This window comes from Podarcis gaigeae, assembly GCF_964106915.1.
Source record: "Podarcis gaigeae genome assembly, chromosome: 5".
Taxonomy (NCBI): Eukaryota; Metazoa; Chordata; class Lepidosauria; order Squamata; family Lacertidae; genus Podarcis; species Podarcis gaigeae.
The window spans coordinates 57,667,929-57,680,559 of NC_139681.1; the positions used below are offsets into that span (position 1 = coordinate 57,667,929).

General features: G+C 44.0%; 1 protein-coding gene across 2 annotated transcripts; it reads right to left on the bottom strand.

The window, feature by feature from the left end:
* Positions 1–959: 959 nt before the first annotated feature.
* Positions 960–11,874, bottom strand: LOC310844524 (proton channel OTOP1-like). 2 transcript variants are annotated; one of them, XM_083738622.1, is made up of 8 exons: positions 11,830–11,874; positions 11,548–11,583; positions 9,622–9,899; positions 8,559–8,695; positions 7,805–7,863; positions 6,842–6,969; positions 4,459–5,378; positions 960–1,594 (listed from the first exon to the last, which is right to left on the bottom strand). In XM_083738622.1, the coding sequence occupies exons 3-8, from the start codon at positions 9,869–9,871 to the stop codon at positions 1,385–1,387; spliced, it is 1,704 nt and encodes a 567-aa protein (XP_083594748.1). In that variant the 5' UTR covers positions 9,872–9,899; positions 11,548–11,583; positions 11,830–11,874; the 3' UTR covers positions 960–1,384. The 2 variants fall into 2 exon arrangements, with proteins under 2 accessions (XP_083594748.1, XP_083594747.1); XM_083738621.1 differs by lacking the exons at positions 11,548–11,583; positions 11,830–11,874 and having other exon boundaries at positions 9,622–9,931.
* Positions 11,875–12,631: the final 757 nt, after the last annotated feature.

Below are 12,631 nucleotides of genomic sequence, written 5' to 3' on the forward strand. Positions count from 1 at the left end.
GAAATGTAAATAACCCCTGATTAACATACCCCTCCCTTGCCCCCCTCCTCACCTGTTTCCATGTTGCTCTGCAAACTTCCTCACCTGGGACAGACACACAGTTGAGCCTGCAAACCTGGTGGCTGCTAGAGGTACCTCTCACCCCCGTCACATGGATTGGCTGGTCAAACCAGGAACAAGACCTCTCATAGGTCAGAATAGCTGTCAGTTATTCGCAGCACTTCCTCGTTGTATCTCTTGTGGAGGGAAGGGGGGAAACTCAGCAGGTGTGTTTCTGGACTTGTAACAAGCAGAGAAGAATGGAAGCAGCTCCAACAGAGAACATTATTAGGACTATCCATTTGTTCTGCAGTCAAAATGAACAGGTAAAGGCATGTGATAGCTGAAGAGGGATGTATCCTCCCCAATTTAAAATGGCTTATGTGTGTTAATTACTGGAAGCAATTTTTTAGATATCAAAATACCCCATTGAGATTATTGTCTATGTTTTGATGCTTTTGTTGGACTTTGTGTCCTGCTTATGTGTCTTGTACATTTATGATAATAAAAGGAGACATATCTATACTTTAGTAAGGTGTAGAGGAAAGTCTGTACATCTGGTACATTTGAAGAAGAGATTCCCATTTTGCATTAGTATATTTGCTGGGCAAAATTATCGAAAATATACACATTTATTATAGCCATTAACATCTAGTCCTAATAGGGTGGCCAAATGCAAAAGAAAGTGGGGCCTTAATAGTCACCTTTAATAGTTAGGTCACCTGCACCTGCTGAAATACCCTCTTCTACCCTGCTATATTGAAAGAAGCAGGAGCCTTGTTGCCTTTTGCACTAGGTGGAAGTGAAGTGATGACACTGGACTAAAGCACTTCCTGGCATGCAGGCAAGACTGAACAGAGGTAAATCCCAACCAGAGTAGCATAGAGTTTTATTGAATTAGTCCATTTCAACAGAAAACAAAACAGAATACAAATAAAGTCTGCATAAAAGTAAACTGCATTTAAAACTCTACATGAAAGGAAATGTTGTATTTGCTTTTGCTAAAACGGCTAAAAACCAAAACATTAAAAATAAAATAGAGTTAAATAGGGGAGAAGGACATCATACTAGTTTAGGTAGTCTGCTAACCCCCTGAAATAAAACCTGCCAGGGAGATGTACCAAACTTGCTAGTTGCCTGTCTCTGATAGAGTGGGCTTTCTCAAGCTGATCATTCAGATGCTCCGTGGACTTCAGAGAGGGGGATAATCTGAGGAATGTGTGATTTGCTTGAAATGCTGGTTGGTGCAATAGGTAGATAGCTTTGCAACCCTCTCTTGTATAAAGGGCAGCTTCTTTTAGCTTCCCTCATGTGTGGGGGCACTTATGCTGCTCTTTCCATGATGTCAGGGTGCATTGGTGGTCCTAAGGGTTGGTGGTGTTTTGCAGGTCTTGCAGTAAACTTCAAAGAGACTAGCCACGGAGTGCATGCGGTAAAAGATGCCCAGTGGCAGAGAGATCTTGACCACGATGGCCCATAGTGTGAAGCCATAGAAAGACTGCTCAATCTGGCTCACCAGGTGCGGGCGGGTCCCATAGGCATATAGAATCCACACCTAGTCAAACAAAGGAAACAGGGAAAGGAATAAAACCAACTTCAAACTGTTGGCATAAGTAGCCATTATTTTGGGGCAGCAGCATCCTTTCATGGGAGTTATGGGGAGCGTGTGGCCCTCCATATTCTGTTGTTATTGTTGAACTACAACTCCCATCAGACCCATCCAGCATCTGGTGGAACACCACTTCCCCATCCTTCCTGAAATGTCTCCCATACTTATTTAGCATTTGACGTGCCTATAGAGCACATGGAAAAGCTACGTTGTCTAGGATATACACCTGTTTTTCCACTGTCCCCTGTTCTACTTTCTCAAGCACATGAACAACAATCAGAAGTTTTCATGTGCCGGATTAGAAGGTACTCTTTGAGCCAATCTACATGTTCAGAGAAAGAACATGGGGCAGAACTCCATGACCTGTTGTAGGTCAGAATGTGAGAGGTGTGTCACACAGCTATAGCTTCCCTTCCCTTTGCATGAACATAAACAAGCAGCAGGTCAGGAGTAAAGCTTGGTTAGAGCCTTTCTTTCTAAAATGCCAGATTTTTTGTGGTGGCAGAAGGGGAGTGGAATCAAATTTTGAAGACAGGGATAAAGTTCAGTTCCACTGCCTGGATTCCAAATTGTTACAGTCCCAGGAAAGTTGTAGCATTTGTGTGCCTCCTGACCATGTAGATCGGCCATTATATAGATGGGGATGTTGTTCCACTTCACCCAAGATATGCTTTCCATGCGGTGCCAGAATTCTTCAGTTACGTAACTCAGGTCTTTGAAAATTTCTGTAAGCATGACATTTTAAACAATGATGATGCGTTATGTTTTTAGATGTGTGGGTTGCGTTCACTTCAGGATGCGAACGGGGCTCCGGAACGGATCCCATTGGCATCCTGAGGTACCAGTGCACCTACGTTAGAGCTATAGGCTGCATAGGAATCCTCATTTATGTCACTGTTGTGCTGTTTCCTTGATACTGTTTGCAACAAAAAAGGGGTGGGGGATTTGCATAAAGGAGAAACTAACAAATATGTACATTTTTGGAATCAGGAGAAGAGGATTTGTGATAGCAAAGCTTGACTTGGTGTTGCAAATTACCAAATGCAGTTTGTTAGGTGACTAAAGTTACAAGCCAAATAACCATTTTATAAGTACCTATGTTAGCTTCCTGATACTCCAACCATCAAATAGTATTGTGGCACCTTAAAGACAAACAAGTTTTATTATGGCAGAACCTTTATGAAGAAGAGTCCACTTCATTAGATGCATCTGATGAAATGGTCTCTGGTCCACATCTTGAAGGTGCCATAAGACTTTTTTTGTTGATCTTGGTTCTAATCCACTACTGCCCTCTATGGGTCACATAGATTCTCTCACTTGGAACACGTTCAAGAACTGATTTTGCAAAGTTAGTTGCAACAAATATTATTAGACAATCTTCTGTGTTTTCCATTTCAAATTTGGCATGATTGGAGCTCTAACAAAATCATCAACATCATGGCAAGATTCATGCATGTAACATAATGTGTGGTGGTAGGGTTCTTCAATAAGGAATTTGGTAGAGCAAATTGAAATTTGGCATTGATGAGTAAAAGTCTTCATATCAGCCTGGAAGAGCTAAGGCAAATAAGTTCAAAGAAGACCGGGAATTGTTTGGGACATTTTTGAATGTAAAACAGGTTGCTATAAGAGGTACTCCCTTTCTTTTGCTCTGCAGTATCTATCTTGGAATTTCATGGTGTAAAATAGGATTCTAATGCTGCTTCTTATTTAAAGACTACAATATTGAATTAAGGGTGAATTAACTTTTAATATCTTTTTATACCTTGTCATTAAACATTTATGACATATTTGTAATTCCTTTATATAACTGATGTGTTGATGATAGCTTTAATCAATTTAATTATTTTTTAGGAAATGGTGTCATTCTATGTTGGTGTATAATGGGGATCACCAACATGGTGCTTGAAGGCACCAGTGTTCCCACCAGTACCTACTGTGATGCCCACAAAAGGTCTCAGTAAACACTCTCTCAAAAATCCACAGTTCAAAGGAGACTGTTTGCTCTTCTTGCTCAGTTCCTGATTGCATTGGCTCAGCTTCTCCTGCATTGAACACACTTACACACCACTCTTAAACATGCCCACAGTTCATTGGATTCTTGAATTGGACACGCAACCACTCATCTATTCTGAACACAGGAGAGGTGCAAAGAGCTTCTCTCTGGGGGAGCCCTGGGATGGATTATAAAAAGGCACCTGCATCAGCTGCCTCATAGAAAAATGCTCCTTGCAGTTCTCTGTTCAGAAATCAACTGCTCTTGGTGAGTGAGCATAATGTTGCCTGATAAAACAACTTTGCCAGATACACCTGGGTGTAGGACAGTGTCCAATCCTGTAGGAACCTGTTTCCCATTCATGAGGTGGCTGGTGGTTGTGGACATGCCCTTACCATTTTGCGGTTGTGTCCCTCTTTCTGCTGTTTTAGATGTGGCAGCCATTTTGTGTCATGCCACGTTCCCCATGGCAGCCATGTTGTGTTGCGCCACACCCTCAAGATAGCCATTTCTTGACTGGTATCTGTGGCACTTTCTGGTATGTAATAACTTGGCCTGGGCCTAGTGAACACAAACCATTATTATTCCTACAGTGCACAAGTCTTCACTAGGCCTGTGCTAAGACCTGGCATGCTGACATAGATTGATCATATTATCAAAACTAAGGCCAACAGAGACTACTGCCTCAATTCTGTCATGGACAGCCTGGTTCCTGGTTGCAAAGGGTCTCCCTAGAAGCCCTTTCCACAAAATCTCCCACCCACTGCAATTTTGGTGCTACCTTTAGATCTGTCTTAAACCAAACCCAACTTACCGATATGTTGTAGAAGATGAGGAGAATTGAGATGTTTTGTAGGACCTTCCTTCTGATACTTTGTTTTTTAGGTTCTCTCTGAATGTGTGAAATCTGGAAGAGGGATGGGTCATCACCATGATCTGACAAGTGCATGGGCAGTTGATTTTCCAAACTGGCCATGATGTTGGTCAGTGTATGGGTTTTGGAGTAAGGTCTATTGCCGTCCTGTTCTGCAGGACCTCTGGAAATGGAAAAGATCCAGCTGGCAGCAGCAGAATTGCTGTTGTCTTGGCCATCTGGCTCTTGAGGGAGGCTTGAGTACAAAGCTTCAGTAATGAAGAGATTCTGTCCCAATATCTGGATGGTCTTGCAGAGGGAGAAGCAGAAGTCTAGGAGGTGGAGGCCACCATTGGTATGAAGAAATAAGATGGCAACCAAAGAGAAGATGGATACCATGAGGGGACCACAGGAGCTGCCCAGAAGCAAGGTGACATCTAAGTTTCTTACCACGCTTTTGTCAGAAGGGAGAGCCGCAGATTTTTTCTTCATTCTGTAGGTGGCAATGCCAATCAAAGTTGCCAGGAACATGGCAGACAAGAGCACAGAGTTGAAGATGTAGTATGTCCGTAGGGCTTCAGGAATGGTGTGGGGAGACTTGGCAAGCACTCCAAAGGAGATCATCACCCCAAATGTCGCTGAAATGGCCAAGGCCCCCAGCACTAGCCCCACAAAAGCCCCACTGAGATGGAAGTGTGCCTTGTGAGTAAGCTGGGGCTTTTGGCTGGGGCTTTGCCGCCCCGTGTTCTTCCAGATGATGTACAGCATTGTAGAAGAGAAGAGACTGAACTCAATATTGAAGGGATGCAGGTAGGCGGCACCTTCTGAAAAGATGTGGCAAAGGCTGGTGGTACAGATGCAGCTGTTGGTGTGGGAACCACCTGTAGGAAGAATAGGATGCTTGTGCTAGAAGAGGGATATATGTTTAGCAGAGGAACAACAGAAAAGGTTGTCTGGCAACTTCTAACTGGAAAAGAGGACAATTCTATCTGCTTAGGTCACACCCACAGCAAATATTTAAAGCATTCTTACACCACTTTAACACTCATGGAGAATCCTAGGAACTGTTGTTTGTTAAGGGTGCTGGGAATTGTAGCTTGGTGAGGTCAGCACTACAATTCCCAAGATTCTTTGGGGGAAGCCTGACTGTTAAAATGGTATTAAGAGTACTTTTTGGTGTGGCTGTGCCCCGTGTGCAGTTGAGAAGCCGCACACAGTTCTTTTCCACCGGCTCATGTAAGACCAGCACAAACAGTTGGGCCTGGTGAGCACTCAATGTTCCCATCCCCATTAGTTATAATCCGTAGGTTGCCATCTGATTTTATTCTGCTCCAAATTTGATTTTAAGCTGTATTTTAATTGATTGTTTGATTTATGTTTTTAATGTAACATACTTTGATGGTAGTCACCCTGAGACTGGTCCTGGCTGCGGAGGGCGGGGTATAAATAAAATTATTATTATTATTATTATTATTATTATTATTATTATTATTTTCTGCTTTCTTCATCCAATCATGACAACTTTATACCAAAACACGCTGTGGGAAGGGGAGCTGCAGGCTAACTGTATCTGTAAATAATTTCTTACCACTGAATTTGGAGGATGGGATGCTTCAGAGGAATGGCATGAGATGGAACATCATGTATAGGAAGCACAGTGATCGTAGGGTGGATAGTTAAAGCATGGATGGGAAATGGCTCAATCCAGGGGGACACTCAGGTGAAGTGGAGTGTTAGGGCTTTGCAGCACTGGGGAAGGGATGCAAAGGAGAAATATGGGGTGCGGCAGCTGCAGAGCTGCATTCTACAGGGGGCCTCTCCTTATGTTGTTGAAGCCAAATATTTCCTTATATGCTGGGCTGAGTCTCAGCAGTTTCCCAGTCCCAGCCCCATGAGGGGCTCCGGAGTAAATGGCAAAGTAAGGGGGCACATCTGCTGGAAAGAAGGCCAGAGAACGGATGCAAATGCTCAGAGAACATACATTACTGGACTACCATGTAAGTATAGTAAGATAGCAAGTAAACAGAAGTCCCTTGGACAGGGTTGCCATACGTCCAGAATTTCCTGGACATATCCGGAATACGACATTCCTCAGCAGAGTCTGGGTGGAAATAGGCCAAATGTTTGGGAATATCCAGATGTATGGCAGCCTATGCCGGCAGCTTTACAACTTTGCTGTCCAGATTTTCCCTGTTTAAAAATATGGCAACCCTACCCTTAGATTTGAACCATGCCTTTGGTCACTTTGAAAGACTTAGTTCCTAAGTTTGTCACTGATCAAGCCAAGCTATTTGTAGACCTCTCTTTGAGAGCTCGCTCCCCAGATGAGAAGGACTGTTTGTACCATGGGGGGCCTGTGAAGTCTCTCCCTTGTGAGCATCATAAAATTCTTCCAGCTGCTTCATGGACTCATCCAGCACCACACTCATCCACAGGAGCACGTTGGTGGCCAGAGTGTGCATCAGCCCAAACCTAGAAGTCACGGGGGGAAAGGAGGAAGGGGATAAATTAAAGATCTCTGCGCTTCACCCTCCCCTACTCAATTTGGTTCAGATAGAGGCTCCCTGGCCCCAATCTAAACATTCCTCCCAGCCATGATTAGCATCTTTGTAGCCATTTCATGCACTGGCATTCTTACCAGGCTGCCAAAAACCTGACTTGCTTTTCCCAGCATGGTTGCCTCATCTGCAACATTCAGATTCTTCCAGGCGTCCTCATCCTTGCTAGAGGCAGAATTTTCATATTACAGCTACCCAATGCAAACCATCCTGTGGCACAATGGGTCAGCACATCTGCTTGTTAATTGGAAGGTGGACGGTTCAAGCCCTCTCAGGGACAGCTGCGGGCATTGCAGGGGGCTAGACTAGATGACCCTCAAGGTCCCTTCCAACTCTATGTCACTGATTCTCTGTGATTCTAATTGCATCCAGTGCAGTGCTAAGTGCGTGCCCTAGCAGTGCAAGGATTACTCTTTGTGCAACAGGACTTTCCTTCCCTGCCTGTGCATCCCTTAAATATTTTCTGGACTTTCCTTCACCCCTCTGGAGCACATTTAGGGAAAGGGCACAAGGTGGGGGTGAAGAGGAGGAGAGAAAGTTCTGCAGTGCAAACAGCAGTCTTTGTGCTGATGGGATGCTTTCATTTATTGCATTTTTATCCCACCTTTGAAGAAAGATGGATGAAATAATAAAGAATTGCATAGGTTAGAAAAGACTGTACTGCTTTGAAGTTCAAGCCTTGGACCAGTGTGTATGCCTGGTAGCTGTTTGGGTTGCTGATTTTACGTGGTTCAAGAGAATACACCTACCTATTTAGATGCTGGTGTTCCTGGATGCAAACTTTAGCATTAAACAACAGCACTGAGACCTGTAAGAAGGGAAGGAAGGTGCCAGGGAGGGGAAAGAGATAGAAGACCACATCACCATTTGCCACTAATAGTATAAACCAGTCTTCCCCAACCTGGTGCTCTCTGCATTTATTGGACTTCCAACTCCCATTAGCCCTAACCAGGAAGGTCAGTGGCCAGGGATGATGGAAGTTGTAGTCCAACAACATTTGGAGGGCACTAGCTTGACTACCATTGCTGAAAGCCCACTAAGTTTGGGAAGCCTGGCACAAACTGTTCCTCCAGTACAGTGGTACCTTGGGTTAAGTACTTAATTCGTTCCGGAGGTCCATTCTTAACCTGAAACTGTTCTTAACCTGAAGCACCACTTTAGCTAATGGGGCTTCCTGCTGCCGCTGCGCTGCCGGAGCCCGATTTCTGTTCTCATCCTGAAGCAAAGTTCTTAACCCGAGGTACTACTTCTGGGTTAGCGGAGTCTGTAACCTGAAGCGTATGTAACCCGAGGTACCACTGTACTCTGAAATTTTGCCTTATGCACTGCCTCTTTAACAGTAGTGAACATTTTGCAAGGAGAAAGAACACAGTGGAGAGAAGCAGAAGGGGTAGGTAACCTAGATGTATGGCAGAAAAGGAAGGAGAATAGCTAACTCCTCTAAGGCTGAGCCTGCCTGTGCTGTGGCATCCCCACCAAAGAGCTGACCACATTTGACCTCACCTGGATGATGGTAAAAACAGCCTGCACGACAGGGAAGGTGGTGATGAGCATGGAGGCGCAGTGCTGCAGCTCGTAGCAGTACCCCAAGGAGAGGCAGTCCAGAACCAAGGTGGCCAGTGCAAAGAGAGAGAGACCGCCTGCCATGACAAGACAGCACGGTCACCACAAATGCAGCACAGAAAGCAGACACTCTGATAATTTATTCAGGAAGCAGAAGGGGGCAGGAGGTCCATTCATATTAAGTGCCAAGACCGTGGGACCAGAGAGAGCAAGGGGAGCAGGCTTCCTGCTGATGAAGGAAAGCATCTGCATCCTGACAGTTCCCCCCTGTCAATTCCAAAGTGAGTCCCCAGTGCCTTTCTCCACTGACCCATAAGACTACAGATTAAAAAACAACAACATGAGCTGCATGGGAAGGGGAATTGTGAAACAAGACTGAGAAATCTGTGGTTTCATGGAAGTCCCCACCCTCGCCAATCATTGCGATGCTAATAGGGGTAGGCAGCTGATGCGAGTGGTTGTTTGTGAGAACAAATTGGCTGATATAACCAGTGCTTTTTTCTTTCTTTCTTAAAAAGTGTTTAGGGGTACTCTCATTTTGACTCAATAAAACCACCATTTTATGGTTCAAATCGGAGAAAGTAAATACAGTAAATGGACAAAGTACAGAGATTCACAAAATGTTTAGGGGTATGCGTCCCCCCAGAAAAAAAAGCACTAGATATAACAGTAGGTTCTCTGCCTCTCTGAAATGAAATGAAGTGCAAGTCAGGATAATAGCAGTGGACTGAAATTCTGAAATATCTTCTGGTTGGCTTGGATCTGTCAGACACCAGCAGATCCAAGAACCACATTTTCTCTGCAGGATTCAACTGTAATGGTGTCATGTGTGCCGCAGCTCCTCTAGTGCACTTGCCTGAGTCTCCTTTTAGTAGAAATGGCAAAACTTTGGAAGGGCAAGGAGGTTTCACTGCTAGTGATGGTCTTCGTTGTTTGAAGGATTGCACAATTTGCTTGGGCACGAGCATTTTGCAATGCATCCTATCTGTGTTAACATCTCTACCTTTTAGCCAGCTTGCTCCTGCCTGGTGATCCTGGTGCCTTTTCAGCTGCTTGTTGCGGGAAGAGTGGCAGCCAAACCAGAGCATCCAGATGCAGGAAGAGATCATGAGTGCCTCCAGGAAAGCATGGACGTTGCGGCTCTGTGAGCTGTGCTGGTGCATCTCAGCAAGGAGCACCGCACTGCCCACAAACGTCAGAAGCACCAAATAGAGGAGAGAAAGCAGGGAACTGGACAGCATGGTAGATGCCATGGCTAAGCAGGGTCTTTTTGCTGGGTATCTGCAGTGCAGCAAGGTATAGCTCAGCATTACAGGAAATATAACTGTAGACAGAAATAGACTCGAGAGAAAGGTCAGGAACACACATCCTATGCTCCATGCTATATAACTATGTGGATCTTATAACACAGAGACATGCACACAGCTCAGTATGACGGCTGTAATAGTGCATGCATTCCCTTCAGCCTGCCCCAAAATGACTAAATTTTTGAACTGGCAGTGCTTTTCAATAGTTTATCCCAGAGGTCAGCAAACCTTTTCAGCAGGGGGCTGGTCCACTGTCCCTCAGACCTTGTGGGGGGCCAGACTATATTTTGGAGGAAAAAATGAACGAATTCCTATGCCCCACAAATAACCGAGAGATGCATTTTAAATAAAAGAACACATTCTACTCCTGTAAAAACACCAGGCGGGCCCCACAAATGACCCAGAGATGCCTTTTAAATAAAGGGCACATTCTACTCATGTAAAATCACGCTGATTCCCAGACCATCTGTGGGCCAGGTTTAGAAGGCAATTGGGCTGGATCCGGCCACCGGGCCTTAGTTTGCCTACCCATGTTTTATCCCATGGTGGTCCACTGCCAGGCTGCACGACTTCCAAAGGAGAATGTTAGGATGTTAGAGTTGGTTTCTTATTCTGCATTTGATTCAGCTGCAGCTGTAGTGTGGAAAAGCTCTGGGCAATTTAACACCTTTGCACTATAAAAACAAGCCATCACAAATCGTATACATCCATGTCACCAGGAGAATGTGACCTAGCTGCGTGACTAGCCCACAGCTTCTGTCACAAAGAAAAAAATCCCAGGAGCAAAGAGCTCATCCGGCCTGCTGCTCAGTGCCAGGGAATCTGTCTTCCACAAATGGTTAACAATGCAATGCTTCCTAACCATGTTTATTCAGAACTAAATCCTACTGAATTAAGTGGGGTGTGATCCCAGGTTGTGCCATTAGGATTGCAGCCTAAATCATCCGCCTCCACCCTCCTCTGCAGTCATATACTACTACTACTACTACTACTACTACTACTACTACTACTACTACTAATTGTATTATTTATACCCCAACCATCTGGCTGGGTTTCCCCAGCCACTCTGAGTGGCTTACAGCATATATAAAAAATTGTAAAACATCAGACATTAAATTTTTTCCGATACATATCTAATGAAATCAAACCCGAAACCTATAAACATCCCCTTCCAATGTCTACTCATCTCTGCAAGATGTATGAGAGATATATGGACACAACAGGAAATGTTTTTGGAGGGCATGGATTTAAATTTTTGATTGCTGGGGTCAGACTTAGGGGGCTAATCAATAAACTCTTCTCTTGTTAGGCTTTCCATGAACCCCATCTGCCTATCATACAGCCCTTCATATACTGTAACGCAATTGCAAAATCAAGCTTTGGGCCAAAAACACAAAGTGAGGAATGTGAGACTTGCTAACATGGGCTGGATCAGAGGAGTCAGAAGATTGATATTGTGTCCTGCAACACAGGTGCTTTTATTGGAAGCAGTGTGCCTCCTACTAATAGCTAGGTTGATGCACGGGACTCTTTTTCTTGGAAAGTGGGAAGCCTAACACCACATTTTGCAGCTGAAATAATGGGGTGATCCTGCATCACCAAGAACATTAGTTGTCACTCACCCTCCTGAGATAGTTGAAATTACTAAACAGACTTTCCTAGGGGGTAAAAAAGAAGGCAATATAATGAGTCTTTGCACATGAGCATGGAATCCACCAATTTTTGAAATGGAAAAAATGATACCCCAAGCACTCCCTCCAGAATTCTTAGGGATGGAGCCCTTCCCCTCAGAAGCCTTCCCCTTGGAACAGTGGAATCCTTGTATACATGCTCATTATAAGATCTAGATTCCAAAGCACACCTTATTCTGCTCTAGGCCCTTTCCCTGGCAAGATCCTACTCACCTGGTCGTGTCATGCTGCTGAGAGTCCAGTTCTCTCACACGCCTACCACAGATTTGGAATTACTCTCCAGGAACTAGCAAGGCAAAGGTATTAATATACCAGGAATGATGGCCCCAGGGGACAACTTGGGACCACCCCTACCAGCATAATCAGGGGCAGGGAGATCAGGATTTCCATATCATTTCTCCTTCACTCCCTGCCCCCATCCTCGCCTGGTGTTTGAATGTCTCTTTGTAAGCTAATGGGATTTGAATAGAAAGGGCTGGGGTTTTAATAATGTATACCATCTAGCAATGGATGGGAAAACAAGTACATTTTTTTTACATTAACTGTTGGGAGCAGAACAAACAAGCAACCAATTTCCATGAGGTGGTTATATCCCACCAAAGAAACATGGGAATGTTTTCTTTTGAAATGTATCCAAATAGTAGACATACATACATGTTTTAAATCATTTTATTTTTATTTAAAATAATATTTCCAAAAAGATCTCATGGTCATCAATACATGTTTCAAGATTGTATCCTAAATCACACTAGAACATAAATACCAACAAAGCAATAAATCACATTGTTTTTGGTCTATTTCAGCTGAAAAAGCTATCCATGCATAACAGTGTAACAATTCATAGATTACCACTAAAGTAAAGGGTACTACAAGTATTAAGCATTTCTACCATGATATTGTAATTAATTCAGCTAAATATATTTTCACATTGAGATGTCATGAATTCATACACGTTTGTCACACAGCATCTGGCATTTGTTACAAATTCAGTAAACAGCAGCCCATTCCTGACATC

Bases quoted from the DNA above. Each gene is read 5' to 3' on its own strand.
- LOC310844524 (XM_083738621.1), bottom strand. From the start codon at position 9,928: ATGCTGAGCTATACCTTGCTGCACTGCAGATACCCAGCAAAAAGACCC. The intron at 7,864-8,558 runs GTGAGGTCAAAT...CCCTTCTTACAG, and splicing joins CTGTTTTTACCATCATCCAG to GTCTCAGTGCTGTTGTTTAA. The intron at 6,970-7,804 runs GTAGGTGTATTC...CGTGACTTCTAG, and splicing joins GAACACCAGCATCTAAATAG to GTTTGGGCTGATGCACACTC.